Source organism: Pecten maximus, chromosome 9, assembly GCF_902652985.1.
Source record: "Pecten maximus chromosome 9, xPecMax1.1, whole genome shotgun sequence".
Classification (NCBI taxonomy): Eukaryota; Metazoa; Mollusca; class Bivalvia; order Pectinida; family Pectinidae; genus Pecten; species Pecten maximus.
The window spans coordinates 10132798-10152138 of NC_047023.1; the positions used below are offsets into that span (position 1 = coordinate 10132798).

At 36.2% G+C, this 19341-nt stretch overlaps 2 protein-coding genes across 2 annotated transcripts; both read left to right on the plus strand.

The window, feature by feature from the left end:
* The first annotated feature begins 817 nt into the window (after nt 1-817).
* Nucleotides 818-5531, plus strand: LOC117334905 (putative amine oxidase [copper-containing]). The gene is made up of 2 exons (XM_033894749.1): nt 818-2881; nt 3738-5531. The coding sequence occupies exons 1-2, from the start codon at nt 818-820 to the stop codon at nt 4044-4046; spliced, it is 2373 nt and encodes a 790-aa protein (XP_033750640.1). The 3' UTR covers nt 4047-5531.
* Nucleotides 5532-17183: 11652 nt separating this feature from the next.
* On the plus strand, nt 17184-18695 carry LOC117335000 (sphingomyelin synthase-related protein 1-like). Its single transcript, XM_033894891.1, has one exon. It carries the CDS (start codon nt 17457-17459, stop codon nt 18273-18275), a length of 819 nt encoding a protein of 272 aa, XP_033750782.1. The 5' UTR covers nt 17184-17456; the 3' UTR covers nt 18276-18695.
* Nucleotides 18696-19341: the final 646 nt, after the last annotated feature.

A 19341-nucleotide genomic window follows, 5' to 3' on the forward strand; every position in this document is an offset into this window, starting at 1 on the left:
TGCTATTGAAAAGTTCATTTTAATAACATAATGACTAGTCTACCGAAATTATTATCAATACATAATCTGAAAATTAAAGTAATTTTTGTATTATAATTTGAGATTGAAACATTAACTGTCAATAGGCCAATTAAGTGATGTGACAAGGGGTAAAATGTGGGTGTTTTGTAATGTATAGTTGATTTTAACTGGACATCCTTGTAAAGGGGGCTCCAATTTTAGCTACAGTACAGTTGAAATCTTTACACACCAGGGTAACGGTCACTACCATTAAATATCATTACGCTTGCGCATAAAGTTCTGATATTCATTAATTTTCAGAAAACTATTACAGGTATGACAATAGTAACTATAATAGATATAATTATCAACTGATACTGACTGGTGACATGTTATCGGTTATCAATTATCCATTGACGGTGTACAACAAGCGCAAGAATACACAGTAAACGTCACCCAGCCAAGGTCATTCACATTCATTAATCACCATTCACATACTTTAAATGGGTTATGAATAAGATAGAAGTTATATAGGACAAAACTAATATGATATTTAAGAGTGTATTCAAGAAAGTTATGGTTCATATAAGTAATCTTGATACCTGCAATGAATATTCAGTATACTAATTAATACGGAAGCAATGTTTTCATCCTCTATATTAAATGTTATACAACTGTTTCTGTCATTTTATCTAAAAAGCAAAAAAAGAAAAACAAGAAGATATTTCACCTACATAGTGTTTCCAGTCACATGATACGGCTGTTCAATATAGAGTCGTCTCCTCTATCCTCAACAAACATTAAATATTGCAGGGAAATGGCCGAGGAGAAAAAAGAAGTCGACCAAGCGTATAGATGGCGCTGTCTCTCCTTGTTCCTGTTGCTGACGTCATTGATATTCCTGATCGTAATTGTGTATTTGGCGTCTGTGATCATCAAAACCGACACGCCTGAATCTTCATCAGAGGAACATGGAATGACCCGCCTGGGCGAGCCGACTGAACCATCTGTGTTTTATGACCTGACAGCCACTGAGATCCGCGGTCTTGTTTCTTACTTAAAACAGGAGGAGTCCCTCAACATCACCAGTCCTCCCTCCAACACGATTGACACCAACTACCGCTACCTTGCAGAGCTATATCTGCCCTCTAAGGACGACGTACTGAAATATTTAGATGGTGGCGGAAAACAGCCGGCTAGGGAGGCAATTGTGACTATATTTAGAGGTGCTGAAGACCCTCCTGACGTCATCGAAAGAATTGTTGGTCCTCTTCCAAGTCCGACCTATATGAAAGAAGTTCCTGGCCGGCCATCATCGGTTCCATTTATACTACGACCTATTAATATGGCGGAAAACAAGGAGGCAATTGCATTTGCAGAACAAGAAATCGACACAGGACTCAGGGACTATCTACGGACGTTTTTTGGCGGGACTTTAAGGAACTGTGGTTCCGAATGTCTCATTCTAACATACTTCTCAACAATGTCACCGACAGTTAGTGGAGAGCAAACTCGGAAGTTTTGGTTCTGGCTGAGCCGGAACAAAGAGAATTATTTGCTAAACAATTTGGATTTCTCAGTTTTGGTTAATACTGGGAGCCGTGATTTCACTATTGAAAAAATATGGTTCAGTGGTACAACCTACGACGGGATAGAAGATTTCAAATCTCGTGTGTTCCTAAATATAACGAGAACACCCTGGCCTGACCCACATCATGACAACTCGTTTTCAAAGGCCGAAAGACGCGGGAAGCCGTTTTGGGAAAAGCCCCTTCGAAACCCTACCCATGTTGAACCAGACGGAAAGCGTTACAGTGTGAATTATAATCACGTAACCTACATGCGCTGGAGTTTCGAATTCCGAATGTCCAGTGCGTATGGACCACAACTCTATGACATCCGGTATGATGATCAACGAATTATATATGAGGTTGGCTTCCAAGAGTTGTGTGTGTTCTATTCTTCTAATAATCCAGCACAAATGTTCGCGGACTTTTTCGATTCTTCTGATGTTATTGGCCCAAAAGCTAGCCCCCTCGTTCCTGGAGTAGACTGTCCGTCCCACGCCACATTTATGGATGCCTCCTTCCTCACGGAGGGGTCTGACGAACCGTTCACAACGAGAAATGTGTTTTGTATATTTGAACTGAACACAGGAGACCCACATCGCCGACATTATAATTACGAGCCCCTTAGTCAGACATCGTACGAGGGAATGGAGAGTATTCTTCTCGTCTTTAGGACAATCCTCACAGTCATGAATTACGATTATGTAATCGACTTCCGATTTTTCCAAAATGGTGCCTTCCAGGTTCGAGTTGTCTCTACTGGTTTTATTTCAACTAGTTATTATAGACCGGAAGAGGATCCATATGGGTATCGTCTACACGACTTTATCATCGGAAGTCTTCACCAGCATCTAGTACATTTCAAAGTCGACCTGGATGTCATGGGTACCAGTAATCGTTTTGAAACTCTGAATATTGAACCAGAATCGGTAGATAATATTTGGTCGAAGGTCGAAGGACAAAAATATCACCAAACAAAATTTAGTCATAATTTGAAGTCAGATGAACTAAGCGCTGCATACAAATATGATTTTAATTCGCCAAAATATCTCACATTTTATAACAACAGATCTACGAATAAATACGGCATACCCAGATCGTATCGCATGTTGCCACGTGGAATGATCAAGTCACTGGTAGCGGAGGGATACGGTAATGAGCCTTCCATGTCCTGGTCGCGCTATCAGATGGCAGTGACTCGCCGGAAAGACACGGAAGCATTCAGCAGCTCACAGTATGCCGCACTTGACACAGCAGAACCTGTTGTAAATTTTCAAGACTTTTTAGACGATAACGAATCCATTGTTGACGAGGTGCGTAATCACATTTTTACTACATACGCATGTAAATAAAGGGCAATTATCCAACCATACCCTCATACCTACAGATGTTTTGTGGCAATTAACCTAGCATTCAATACCTTTAATTTATGACAGCATTTATCTTGTGATAAATGCACCTCCCCTTCCATTACTACATACTTTACATACTTTACATACTTTACATACTTTTCGGATTAATGTGTTTCTTTTCAATAAGTTAACATTTGTCAAATTTTGATTTCAATGACCTGTGAAATTCTGCCTCCTTGGTCTCTAACTTTAATGACGAGTCTTTAAGTTACTGTCAATTTTATTCACTTGTATTTGTGGCTTTAATCTCCACGTTTGCCGTTTGCCTGCATGCCTTCTTAAATCAATATGAAACCAACAGTCACAACCATTTTGTTTAACGCCCTATCAACACCTAGGGTCATTTAAGGATTTAATTTTGGTGTAAAAGACCCTCGCCTATATGGCATCATTTTCGTAAGAGAATGTTCATTTCCTGATACCCCTTTTGGATTATAATTGTTCACACCAAAGATCTATGACATCACTAACGAGTCCGTGAAGGATGACTAAATGCAGCTATATATTCATGATTCGGTATATACTTAATATATCAATAAATTTACAATTTAAAATGCTAGACACTTGTGTATTTTTATACAATTAATTCATTCAGATGGACCAATATCATTTTCGGAAACCCTCGGGGCTCTGTGCTATCGTCTGTATACAACGATAGAGCAAACGATCACGTGTGGGTTTCCTACGAAGAACCAGTTTACACTCTGTAAAACTTTAACATGGCTTGTATCTCATGCTACATTCTGTTTACTTCCAGGATCTCGTTGCGTGGTTGACCCTTGGGATGCACCATATCCCCCACACGGAGGACCTCCCAGTCACCCCGACCCCCGGGATGGATGTTGGTTTCCTCCTTCTTCCATTTAACTATTTCCCAGAGGACGCTGCTATAGCAGCAAGAAACGCCATCAGGATAGAGCCGAGGGACCGAACAAACAAGGGGGCCGGCTTGAAAGTGGAGCGGTATGGTGTTAAAGAGCAATTTACATGCCGTTCCACGGATAATTCATTCTGGCGCGACATAGCGCGTGACTCTGCAATTCTTTTCGAAGCGGACAACACCTGACACGCATATGGAATAAGACTAATGTTACGTACCTTAGTATTGTCTCGTTAATTCACTAATGTTCAGAAATAAATCCACAAGTGTACCAGTTATATGTTAATATCATAGAAATAAATCTTCTTACGATCTGTAAGTTTTATTAAGATGTTCTAAAGGGAAATATTTCTTAACTTTTTGTTGATAAAAGAACAGATATATTACAATGTTAAAGAAAAGACAATAAATAGATGTAACAATTAAGAAACAGTAAAGCGTCGATCGGGAACCAAATAAACGTGAAATCTTCAATGTCAAATAGAGTGTAGAATTTTATAGGTCGAAATATATGCCCTGAAAACCAAAGTATTGAGAAGTACGCGTCAAAGTTCCCCCTTCACCTTCAGAAAAGTATATGATAGAACATGTCAAAGTTTCCCTTTACTTCCAGCAAGGTCAAAAGGGTGTCCTTTTTGACCACCAGAACAGTAAAGGTCACGTTTATAACACGTCAAAATGTATCCTTTCATCTTCATTCAAGTACAGGCCTGACAAAGGGTTCCATTCATCTTCATCAAAGTATAGGGCTGTGAAAGGGACTTCCTTCATCTTCATTCAAGTATAGGACTATCAAAGGGTATCTCTTCATCTTCATCTTAGCAAATGGCTGTGAAAGGGACTCCCTTTATCTTGATCAAAGGATAGGGCTGTCGAAGAGTCTTCCTTCATCTTCATCCAAATATAGGGCTGTTAAGGTGTCCCCATTTACATTCATTCAACTATTGGACTGTTAAAGGGTCTCCCGTCATCTTCATCCAAGTAAAGGGCTGTGAAAGAGTCTCTCTTCATCTTTAACCAAGTATAGTGCTGTCAAAATGATGTCCACATTTTACCTTCAGAACAAAATCATTGGTCAAGGTTTTTTTTAACACATATCCAAGTGTGCTCTTCACCTTCAGCAAGGTATCGGACACGTTTGTGACACATGCCGAAGTTTTCCCCTTCACCTTCAGAAAAGTATAAAATGTCTCGCTTCTTCTTCAGAAACGCAAAAGACAAGTTTGTAGGTATGCTATTACTGGTTATTGTGATGTTAAATGTTCATTCTGAGATTTATTCATTCAAGACATCGTGCATTTCAACAAATATTTCGGAAACCGAGCTTGAGTGTTGAGCAAGCCTAACAGTTATGTAGTTTACGTTTGTCAGTGTGTTTACACGAAATCTCATCAGTTTACTGACATGAGACAAATGTTCCAAGATGATTTTTAAATTTTTGTGTTTGGAATAAATATATTTGTAATAAAGGTAAGTGGAATGAAAAGAAAATTTATGTTCTGTTCCGTACCGAATGACACCCAACTAAAAGGGAAGCTGCCTAACAGTTACGTTAGATGGTGCCACCGTTTCATTCAAATGACTACGATTTAGAGACAGCGATTTAACCATTTTGTATTACATTTGTTCATTGTTTTGATAAATCATTCATTGCTATCAGGATCCACTGCATACCTAGAATCAAGGGGGGCGGGGGTCAGTTTTAATTCGCTTATAATCGATGCAAGGGGGGGGGGGGGGGGGGGGGGGGGTGGGGTGGGGGGGCAGTTTTAATTCGCTTATAATCGATGCAATATCTCGCTTCCGTCGTCTATTTTACCATCATCAAATTATATTTCGTACGACTCAAACTCCAGATTAATCGACATTTCCACGAGGACACCCGGGAACCCCTCTCATCAAGTTTAATAAGCTAATGTTGAGCACCAAAAAATCCACAAAACGTGTCCATGCTGATCTTTTGAAGACAGACGGCAAAAAAAAGAGAGAAGATAAGTGAGAGTAGTAAAAATAGTCCGTGGTCAAAGGCCAGAGGTTAGCCAATCAGATTCGTTGGAGGTAACAAATGACCAATCGGAGGCTTAGAAAGTGGTTACACACTGCGGTGTGTAAACAAAAACAATAACACACTGCTACGAATTTTATCACGTGCCATATCAGTTGTGAAACAAGCGTGGTTATGGGATAAAAACTAGTTCATAATGGTTAAGGAGCTCAAAGAAAGCATGATATTTTGTGACAAACGCACAAATATTCTCCCACAACCACAGTACCACAAAAGGTAAAACAGGTAAAATGGTATCCTGTCTCTCAAATCATATATTGTATGCATGTATATAGCAACCTTCACGTCAAAATGCTTCCCTTAACTATAAGATGTATATAGGTGACCATTTATCGGGGACAAGTTTATTTTCAACCGTTGAAGAAGTCATAAATGATAGGGGAAATGATGGCGATGGCGCTCGTGAGACGTCTGCATTTGTTTACAGATATCGTAATACTGCAATTGACCTCGATAGAACAACCAGTAATATACTTTCTTATCTAGATCTGAGGTCATAAACTAGGTGATCAGTAAATTGACCACGACCATAAAATATGAAGTTCTTGTGTGTGGTTCCTCTTTACTCACTTACAATCGATCGTTTTAAAACTTGCAGTACACCGCAACGTCGAATTAACTTGGCATGCTATAAATCAAAATCGTATATCAGCTTTAATTTATGACGATTAAAAGACGGTTCAAAGTTAAAGTCGACTGGGGAAATTATTTTTTATACATATTCATATTATTTCATATAGAAATCGTTGTTGAAATCAGTTGACTAGAAAGGCAGTTAGTTTTATGATGGTGTTTTCCTTGAAGGAAAAAACAGTGAACAGTTTATGAATAATAAATAAAAAAAGTTTCTTATTTACATTTCTTTTCTCTTTTCAATTTTATATTGATTGGGTGACAGCGGTGTCGTATAAAACATATGTTTACTATAATTCATCCAGACAGCCAGTGTATGACCTAAGAAAGCCTGGAGTTAGAGACGGGGTATCACGCAATCTGTTCTATCAAAATTTATCTTGCACAAAACCCTTGTTAGTACCAGCTGATTTATCATTGATTCACATTTATAAGCTCTGTATTTGGTTATCTTGAATATATTACGCAGTGTAAACTATAGTTAAGAAGGACCAAGGTGACCTTATGCCATACCGTGGCGTCAGGCGTCAGGCGTCCGTCCGTCCGTCCGTCCGCCCGTCAACACAATTGACTTCTTCTTCTAAACCGCTGATCAGAATTTAACCAAATTTGGTAGGAAGCATCCCTAGGTGGCTGAGATTTCATTGTTAGAAATTAGAAGCAAAACTATTTCATATTCTTCTTTTAAAAAGAAAGCCAATAATAATTTAGAAAATAAGTTGATAGAAGATATCCAAAAGCTAGAAACTGGGACAATTGTAGGTGACGTCGAATTAAATAGCATTGATTCTAAAAAGCAAGAACTAGAGGAATTAAAAAGGCATAAGTTAAAAGGTAATATGATTCGGTCTAGAGCTAAATGGATTAGTGAAGGTGAAAAACCAACAAGATATTTTTGTGGACTAGAATCCCGGAATTTTACTAGTAAAATTATTCCTAGATTAGATAAGGAAGATGGAACAGTTATAACAGGGCAGTCAGAAATTTTGAAGGAAACCGAACTTTTTTATAAAAAATTATATAAGAGAAATGATGACATCCTTGATGATGATTTAGAAGAACTATTAGGTCAATATAATGTACCCAAATTATCTCCCCTTGAATCTCTATCTTTAGAAGGACCAATTACCATAGCCGAGATGGGGAAAATATTAAAAAAAATGAAAGAAAATAAAAGTCCTGGTTCTGACGGATTTTCAGTTGAATTTTTAAGAGTATTTTGGAAGCAACTTAGTCATTATATAGTCGGGTCAATCAATTATGGTTACTCGATATCAGAATTGTCTATTACCCAAAAACAAGGAATTATAACATGTATTCCTAAAGGAGATAAACCACGTAATCAGTTAAAAAATTGGCGCCCTATTACATTACTTAATACTATTTACAAACTGGCATCTGGCACAATAGCGGAAAGATTTAAAACTGTTATCACCAAATTAATAAGTAATAATCAAACTGGATTTGTTCCAGGTAGATACATTGGCGAAAATACACGATTAATTTACGATCTAATGCAATATACTGAAGAACATGACATACCTGGTCTTCTTTTGTTAATTGACTTTGAAAAAGCTTTTGACTCTGTTTCTTGGAAATTCATTTCAAAAACTTTAATTTTTTTCAATTTTGGACAATCAATTATTAAATGGATTAAACTTTTTCAAAAAAACATTCAGTCTGCTATCAATATAGGAGGTAACTTGACAATTTTTTTCGGTATTGAGCGCGGTTGCCGACAGGGGGATCCGGTCTCTTCATATATTTTTATACTATGTGCAGAGATTTTATCGATATTATTAAGAAATAATTTAGACATTAGTGGTATTGTAGTTGACAATCAAGAAATTCTTCTCTCTCAATTTGCGGACGATACTTCAGTTATTCTTGATGGCTCGGAAAAATCTTTAAATATCACTCTACAACAGCTTAATTATTATGCCAGAGTTTCTGGACTCAAAATGAATTTCACCAAGACCCAGGTAATTTGGATAGGTAGCAAAAAGTATAGTAATGATAAATATACAACAGTACACAATCTTTCATGGGGAAGCACAAAGTTTAATCTTTTAGGAATAGAATATGATGTTGATTTGCATAAAATAGTAAAATTGAATTTTGACAAGAAACTTATTAAACTGAAATCCCTCATTAACTCGTGGAGCCGAAGAAATCTTACTCCAATAGGGAAAATAACTATTATAAAAACACTACTTATTTCACAATTCAATCATCTCTTTATAGCTCTCCCAAACCCAAACGAATCGTATATAAAAAAAAGTCAACAATATATTATATGAATTTCTTTGGTGTGGTAAAACAGACAAAATTAAACGTGATGTTATAATTAAGTCATATATTGAAGGTGGTTTAAAGATGATTAATTTAAAATCTTTTATAACAGGTCTTAAGACAACATGGGTAAGGCGGATTTATAAAGATGATCCTAGTTGGATGTATATTACAGATAAATATATGGATACATTTGCTTTGGCAAATTGTGGACTTCAAAAACTCAAAATTACTTTGGAAGAATGTACAAATTTGTTTTGGAAAGATGTTCTGAAAGCTTGGTATATAACAATAGATGGGTCCAATACTTACAATGAAAAAAATTGGGAAAATCCTTTGTGGTATAATTATAACATCAAAATAAACAACAAACCTACTTTCTGCAAAGAATGGTTCAGGAAAGGGGTAATGTATATATATGATATTGTTAAAAAAGATGGCTCATTTTATAATTTTGAAGAATTTCAACAAAAATATGGTTCAGTGATGCAGATTTGGTATTAGATAACCTTATTTTACTATTGATTAAACAATATTTGTTTAAAATGAAATGTTTAGAAAAAGATATCAATTTAATAAGTTTAAAGAACCATATACTGTTTGAACTGAAAGCTCATAAGCTGATGATAGTTAAGCATAAGGCATACCGAAACAATGTTGAGTTACAAAATAATCTTGAAAACTGGCTTAACATATGATTTTAATATATCTATGATGTGGTTTTATTTAATGTAACAGTTTTGTGCTGACAATTTAAAGTTCAGGTCTATACTTTTACGTGTACATTGTATACACTATTTACCATCTGTGTAATCAAACAATTAGTCTGAGGCTGCAAAAGAAAATCCCCCCCCCCCCCCCCAGTATGTTTGTAATGTGTAAGTTTGATTTGGTGTCTGTATGTGTGTGAGTGAGTGAGTAAAGACATATAGAATGGCTACATGTATGAATATATATAACATTATATCTAAATGAATATGATGTATGCTTGTAAGTTTGAATGGACATGTATTGTATTTGTAATGTGTTGTTGATAAAATTAAAATTGAATAAAAAAATTGTTAAAAAAAAAAAAAAAAAAAATTATCTTGCACAAAACCCTTGTTAGTACCAGCTGATTTATCATTGATTCACATTTATAACCTCTGTATTTGGTTATCTTGAATATATTACGCAGTGTAAACTATAGTTAAGAAGGACCAAGGTGACCTTATGCCATACCGTGGCGTCAGGCGTCAGGCGTCCGTCCGTCCGTCCGCCCGTCAACACAATTGACTTTTTCTTCTAAACCGCTGATCAGAATTTAACCAAATTTGGTAGGAAGCATCCCTAGGTGGCTGGGATTCAAATTTATTTCATACATACGATAGGACTGACCCCCCCACCTCGAGGCCCGAGGGGCGGGGTCAAAAGGGGTCCATTTGTTAATATTGATATTAACGACTTCTCTGGACCTAAACAATGCATGACATTGATATTTCAGTGGTAGCATCCCTAGGTGGCTGGGATTCAAATTTATACAGATGATAGGGCTGACCCTATTAACAAAAATAACATTAACATTATTTTTATGTTTGCTCAAATAAACGAGGTGAGCGATACAGGCCCTTTTGGCCTCTTGTTTTTGTTTAACGTCCTATAACAGCCAGGGTCATTTAAGGACTTGCCAGGTTTTGGAGGTGGAGGAAAGCCGGAGTACCCGGAGAAAAACCACCGGCCTACGGTCAGTACCTGGCAACTGCCCCTCGTAGGTTTCGAACTCGCAACCCAGAGGTGGGGGGAAGTGATAAGGTGTCGGGACAGAGTATGCACTGCTTCTCATAACAATTCATAAAGTGGCACATAATGTATAAAATATATCTAATTGACACCAACAAATGACAAAAAATAGTATTAGAGGTACAGATATTAAATAAAATATAGCAACGGAGCACGAAATGCAAATAAGTAAATTAAAAAGATAAAAAGCGAAGCTCAAATTTGTGGTTGGTGGTAATACACAAGCGAAATTCCATTACGTGAAATTCACGTTATTTTTTCATGTGAAATTCACATGATTTGTTTACGTGAAATACACATGAAAAAGAAATCAGGTGAAATCATGTCAAATTGACAAATTTCGTGTGAATTTCACTTTTATGCCAATTTCGTGTGAATTTAACGTGAAGGAATATTGCATGTGTAACATGAAGTTTATATTTGGTAAAATTTTATAAAAGTATACAATTGCCTGTTCTTGTTTTACTATATCATAATTACTCATTGACGGCAATGTAGCTCTTTTATTGTATATATGATCATTTCAATCACTTTTTGCAATACATCTGTTCATATCATGATACATGTATATTCATTGACTGCTGAAGTCATCTATATGTTCATGATTTAAAACCACTTTGATATATCAGTGAAATTGATAGGCTTCCTTGCATTATTCTATTCCTTAGGATGATGAGTGGTTTTAGTCTTCAAACAAATCTCGAGGTGAATATGATTTTGTCAGGATTTCAGTGTCATATTTCGACAAAAGACGGACATCAACAACAAAGAGTTCGAGAGATGCAGGTTAATGAAGATCACGAGAAAGTTTTATAGTCCACATAACAATGTTCTGTTTCCTAATGGGATTTGAAGTCAGATGTGTTTGATGTTTACCGATATGTTCAGTGGTTCCACTGTCACGAAACTTGTTGTCAATTTGCGAGTGTAACTTAACCCGCATTTGATTTAAATTTGTATCATGGTATCGTCGTGACCTAAATTTGTATGGCGTGTATCGTCGTTACCTAGATTTGTATGTCGGGTATCGTCGTGAACTATAGATCTATATGGCCGGTGTCGTCGTGACCTAGATTTATATTGCTGGTGTCATCGTGACCTAGATTCGTATGGCGGGCATCTTCGTGACCTATATTTGTATGACTGGTATCGTCGTGACCTAGATTCGTATGGCTGGTATCGTCGTAACCTACCTAGAATCGTATGTCGGGTATCGTCGTGACCTAGATTGATATGGCGGGTATCTCCGTGACCTATATTTGTATCGCGTATATCGTCAATAAGTAGGAAACATGCACGTTGTACTAACAGTGAAAAGGATAATTTTTTATACTCCACGTTTAAAGTAAATATTTCATAATAAGGAAATATTAAGTGAATTCCTCCCGAATTCGCCGTATCAGTGATTTCCAGATAATTTTTCATTTTGTTTACATTTTAGTTAGAGTTCAATGTGTTTTCTTCCCGTGTATCGAACGTCCTCTTAATCTGGTGTGGTTTGCCCCTAAATGACTCAAATTGTTGATGGGTTGTAAAACAATACAAAACAAAACAATACAATATCTGTATTATGTTATTTCTATAAAAACGGCAAAAACCTTAAACAGGACAATTGATAATGATTTTTCGCTGAAGTTAGACGCAACACGGCTACAGCTTAAAATGTAAGTAGCTTAACTGGTTGGTATTTAATAGGGCAGGCAGTACTCGATACAAACGTTCTTTTCTCTGCAATACGATTTCGTAATATATAATTCCAAAGTACTAAACATTGCACAAGTCAGTCAATATTTACATATGGGTAAAGTAAATTTCAAATGTGTAACACAACAAAGAAATTCTATAGATCAATAACTCCCGAATAGAAAACGCCGCGGTAATTGTTTAATGACGCAACCGTTATATTTATAGATTATTTTTTATATATATGTAGGTCACAGTGAAAGATACTGTATCTATCTTCGCAAACAGATTCAGTTGTAACATAAACAAGTGTTATTTCAATACATGCCGAATGGTCCTATATCGATGATATACACACAGACATGCATTAAATATCCCAGATCGGTTGTCAGTGTTTTTTTTTTTTTTTTATACGATTGAGTATATATCAGTAAGCTAATATTGCTATGATCAACAATCACGTTACATGTATCTGATGTTATATTGATCTGGTTAAAATTACCTACACGCACAAAATGCGTGATGCGAGCCTATCTGAATCAATGTTAAGATACTGGTCCATATCTTCTAGCCGAGGTCAACGTTGATATAACTCTTATAAAACAAGTACTTGATTTAAATACGGTCACGACAAAGGTAGGCTACGTGTCAATAAACCACTAAGACAATTAATTGTATCTTAGTATCAATGAACACTTTGCCGGGTCATTATATGGCACGTGCATTATATACACGGTCAATATTGACACCGTGCATACCTAGTTCTAGATACGGTATTATCAATGGACACGGTGTCGGGTGAGGATCTGGGACACCTATCAATCTGATTATGGTACAAATACTACTCAGACAATCTTAAGATTGTTGTACAAAGGTGTTTTAACAAAGATCGGTCATTATATTTAACAAAGAAATAATATATCTGCGTCATTATCAGTTTTGGTTAAATAAATTATTATGAAAACGTGAAAGTTACTCGCTTTGTTTATGTTTGTTTGGGTTGATCGCCCCGTCAACAGTAAGAGTCAATTAGAAGCTGGAACTATGTGTAGGAATAAACCAGTTGATATCAGTGATTTTTAGATTATTTTTTATATTTTAACATTTTAGTTAGAGTTTAATGTGTTTTCTTTCTGTATATCTTTTAAATCTGGTGTTGTTTGGGCCTAAAGTTATCAAATTGTAGAAAGGCCGTTAAACAATACAATACAATACAATTCAACACAATACAATACAATACAATACAATACAATACAATACAATATCTGTGCTGTACCTGGTAGCTACCTTATTAAACAAACTAGTGTTATTCGGGCCCCTTTTTCACAGAATAGAGTTGCTACATCATAAACTGGGTAAATATGAAAGATTGAAAACGATTCTCGCCTGCAGAATGTCTTATACAATAAAAAAAACGTTATACTCTCTACGCAGATTTCAACTTCGTAAAGGGGCTGCCATAAACCCAGCAAACAAAAAAATTTGAAGTCTTCCAAAAGTTTGAGCTTCTCTTCTTTGTTTTTGATTTCATCAGCTTAAAATAAATTAATAATTAAATGTTATCACTTTCCAACTTTTTATTTTGTATGGAATGTTTAATCGTATTGGCGATAATGTTTAATTAAGACACTGTTATCATTCTGTTATTTGTGTGTGTTGATTAGATATACAAATTGTATTTCTGTACAATGGGTTATAAATACATATTAGTTCTGTGAAAAGTTCATATTGTGTTTTTATGCTTTCCCAATAATCTGACAGATTCTCTTAATCTATATGATCTTTTCTTCCATCAGCGGGACCAAATGGTGCGCCAATGTAAAACACATGCCAGACACAATGTTACAACTCTCATTTAGTTTTCATGTTTAAAAATATAGTTTATGTTTGTTAAAATACGACGATTCTCATCATTGTCATGGGATGGGCTATTATATCATCAAAGAAATTCATTTTAGTAATCAATATATGTAGATTTTTCAATATTTAACTATGTAACTGAAAGCACAGAGGGGCCGCGGTGGCCGAGTGGTTAAGGTGTACCGACACTTTAACACTAGCCCTCCGCCACTGGGTTGTGAGTTCGAAACCTACGTGGGGCAGTTGCCAGTTAATGACCGCAGGCCGGTGGTTTTTCTCCGGGTACTCCGGCTTTCCTCCACCTCCAAAACCTGGCACGTCCTTAAATGACCATGGCTGTTAATAGGACGTTAAACAAAAAACAAATTTTCAAACATGAAAGCACAGCAGAATATACTACTTAGATATTGCAGGTATATGTTTAAATTGGTGTCTTTGTATTGCAAGACGGACCATGATAAATATTAAAGGGAGGATCGAAACCGGTAGTTAACAAAGCCATACGTATAATTGAAACAAATCTGTATTGGGTATAAGAATGTGATCTATAGTTTAAAGCTCACGATCGTGTTATGGTGATTAAGATAGCCAAACACTATAGAACTTTGGGATCATTTTAATCTGATTAACGATTCATAAACTGCCTCGCGAACAACGCACGTGCTGATAGCATATGCTAGTACACACTCAAGGTTAAAGGGTTCAGTCTATAGCATTTTCTTTCACTTTGTCCCGACACTTTTTCGACCATTCACTGTTTTAAAAACCCATTGTTCTAGTACATAATGCATTATTGTCTATCTAATCGGTATATTGATAAATGCTTGGCTAGACAAGAGAAACATGTTTAAGCTGGATCAACATACCTCGATGTATAGAAATATAAAAACTCTCCAGAAAGCGTAACAGTTAGCTATACTGTTTATCAAACTTGAGTAAAGATAGTTTCAGCATATGTATAGTCACGACACGAGGCATACCTTTTACAATTTGAAAATCAACGTATGACAATTAGAAAAAAACATGAAAACGAATGCGGCAATAATCCCGAGATTTAAGTTCTCCCGTGCGGTACATCTCTCGTATAGATCTCGGCAGGCACTGTTCCTGATAAGGGACACACTATCCGTAAATCATGATATAAAAAGAAAAAAAGAACCCAGGTATGTGTAAATTATTACGTGAAATTGTAAATAAAATAATTGCCGAATGAAATTGTAGTGAATTCTTTGAATGTAAGGTTACGACAACAAAGGAGAAGTTTATCTTGATATAGCGATACCTGTCTTAAAAAGTAATACAGTCTACGCTTTAAATTTCAATATTTTGGAAAATATGCGTGACTGCAAACTGTAAACAACTCGTTAAGGTTACCAGGTATTAAAAACCGGACTTAAGTTATAACCCGCAAGCGTTTTACATTATATTATTATATATACAAATATGCACCTAGATGTCTTTATTACCACTGCACTTGTATTTTTTTCACTCATATCAGATATTAAAATTACTATCTAATGACGTAAATATATACACGACATGGCATTGCTCCACAGCTGATGTTTAATGCGTTCTAGTTATTGACCTGGAGAGTCGCATGTTAGTAACTGGCTATAAATAGAATGTACATGTGTTATATCACGGTATGCCTTTTTTAATAAAGTGATACTCGGTATATAATAGTCCTTGTATGTAAGCAGATGTTTATGTGTATAAACATATATACCGTACATATGTATATATATAATACAGGATCTGAAATGAGTCATCATTTCTTATGAGCAAAAACTAAATTTTTAGACGAGTTTCATAAACTTTCATATGAAATGAAAACAAATTAAATATACTTTTCACAACATAAGTCAGAAAACTTTTGCTGCCCTGCAGGTATGTCTCCCTTGACAATGCCTCACTTTTGGCCTTTAGTTGAGCGTTCACCCCTGTGAGGAAGGTTTTGGGTTCTGTCCCCTGGCCGAGACATAGCAGAGTCTTTAAAAATGGTAGTTGCTGCTCCTGCTTAGCGCTCAGCAAATTAGGAGTGGGACGACTGGTTCGCCCGTTGTCAGTATAATGTGACCGGGTGGGGTGTGCTGCTGGGTGTCTTCGGCAGTATGCTTCAGTGAGGTAGCACTCTAAATCGGCAAAAGATCCGGCCTATCACAAGGAGACTTAACACAAACATACCGCAGCTTCCCAAAACACACATACGCACTCACCACACGCATGCATGTCGCACGCACAGGAGGCCGTCCTTAAATGACCTTAGCTGTTAATAGGACGTTAAACAAAATAAACCAAACCAAACCAAACCAGAAAAATTTTGACATTTTACTGTAGCATTTTCAATTGATGACGTGACGTCATTGTCTATATTATGACGTCATAATCGATTATTTTGTTTTGTCATCTAACTTGTAAATCTAATATATCAATTACCCTTCACTGTAAGTATTTTTCGAATATCTTTTTATCCATTTTTTTTTGTTATCGTCATCTTTAAAATTCAACTTACATGAAAAAAAAAAAAACCAAAACAACAACAACAACAAACAAACAAATATTGACTGAAAGGATATGTTGAAAATTTATATTCATTGTTAATGTTTTGTCCTCGTTTATTTGAGATTGAATTATCATTTCGTTATCCTGTTGTTATTCTCCGTTGGTCGGTTGTGACAGAATCTTTTATTTCTTATTTCTCATTTTATTTAGTTATTTATTTTTATCTTATTTTATTTATTTATCTTTTTATGTATATCTCTCCTTTCAAAATCAAAGCTTCTATATACAAGTACGTAGAGTATGTAGTTATTTAATCATACATGCATATCGAGTTTGACATTGTTATTATGAACGCTTACAAGCAGTGTATTCTATTAATGCTGTAGAAGGGTTTACCTAATGCGCCGTTCTGTACCTTAATCTGACGGATATGTGTCGTCACATGACAGATTGTGAATTGCAATCACGTGACTGGATTTAACAACCATTTATAGATTTATTGTCACGGAGGCGTGTCTACTCGGACATATATACAGTATTGTTTGTGAATGCAACTGCTGATAGAAGAAAAACAGTCCAGTGCTACGGATGGTTCCTAAATTGCAGAGAGGCACAGTATATAAGTCGTTACGATCAATATACTAGTTTTAAAACGCTCGCCGTATCAGCTGTGGCTTACACCTGTATAGCGTTATCTCTACAAACGATGGTATTTTTGATTCGGTGTGACTTCATCTGATATTTAAGAATAAACAGGGTTCACACACACTTTCATCCTGAAAATGGGACCCAAATACTACGACTTGTTTGGGAAAAGCGTCACACCGCAAACGTCGCAAAGTATATGTAAACTGCTAGCGAGCATCATATACCTGTTTGTGGCTCACGCTACAATGAGTGTGACGGTCATTTTTGTAAACGATCGTCTGCCCGACAGAGAAAAACATCCACCTCTCCCGGACTTGGTGCTGGATAATCTACCTTACAAACCATGGGCCGCACATGCTGCAGAGATCTGCCTCGCGACGGAAGTACTTCTGTGGGCAGTTGTGGCTTCAATTAATAAAAAGAGTCTCCAAATTGTCCATAGAACATTTTTAGTAGCGGGGACCATGTACTGGCTTAGATGTGTGTGTGTCTTGGTAACGTCACTGCCAGTTCCGGACGTTCACAAAAAGTGCTATCCCTTTCCTGATGCGGACGTGTGGGACAAACTTCATAGGGCATTTCAATTTTACACTCGATTTGGATTACAGCTGACAGGAGCCCGGACATGTGGTGACTACATATTTAGTGGACATACGACAGTTCTAACTCTTCTGAATCTTTTTATTAACGAGTATGCTCCTCGCTCTCGTTGTTTTATCAGAGGCATTACGTGGTGTTTGAATATATGTGGAATGGCTTTCATTTTATTGTGTAGAGGACATTACACCCTCGATGTAGTTATCGCATTTTATATTACATATCAAGTTTTTACAACATACCATTGTCTTCTAGTCAAAGAACGGACAAGTACGTTTCCATGGAAATACGCCGACATGGTAGCAGAATGGTTTGAGCCGAGTACAGACACTTTAGTCAGTTTTGAGAAGTGTTAATTGCATATAATTATATCGGCGATAGATATAGATAAATAAAAATATGTATTTCACGTTTGTTGGAAGTTACACATAGTCTGTGTTAACATGGTGCTTCGTGGAATAATATAAAGATGTACGCCAAGGATGAAAGGTAATGCGTAGTGTCCAGTTATAGAATATCATTTGTAACTCAACCTTAATTAACGATCCAATTAAGATTAATTAATCAATATATAACATATGTGCTCAATGCAAATTATTTTTAATCATTATGAACTTATTTATTTATATGACCAAATGTGTTTTGATTGAAAATCGTTTTTACACAGTTACCGTTGAACAGATATTTCTATACATATTCAAACTGTTTTAGATTTCAGTTATTTTAAGAAATCCAATTCTGAAGACTCCTTCAATAAAACAGTTATGTATACATGATTTATTTCCTTTTTTGTCATTTATCGAGAAATCCTCAAAAAGGGTACCTGAACTAGTGTTGGTGTCGCCACACGTGATGTCGTTTGCCGCATGCCACCGTCAGTAACGACCTGGGTATTGATATCGGACCCTGTCTCTAGACCTTAGTAAAAATAGAATGCGTGATACGGCTAGATGATATACTATGTAGATTTGTCCGTTATCTCCATAAACATTGTTATCTTATTCACGTCTACTTATACCTGATCAAAACAATGGCGGCCTTTATAATGCAGTGCGAGACTCTGTCCAACCCCGCTAAGACTTGGCCGCCTTACCGGTGTACCAATATACACAACTATGTTGGTTTAAGTCTAAATCCAGCTTAAACGTGATTATAAAACAATAACTAATCTTTCTTACCAACTAACATCTAATCACTTCACTCTGGATACGAAACATATTTCATTACAGGGTTTTGACTGATACGTCGGGGGATGGTACGTGTTCACGTTTTCATGCTTTGTAACTTAGTCTTCATGTTGAAATTATATCTTAAAACTACATATTTAAACCACTCTTTCTAGTGAACATTATGGAATTTTACGGTATGTGTCTATAGAAATTGTGATAGAATAGATACATCCTTGCAATGTTATCGTCATTT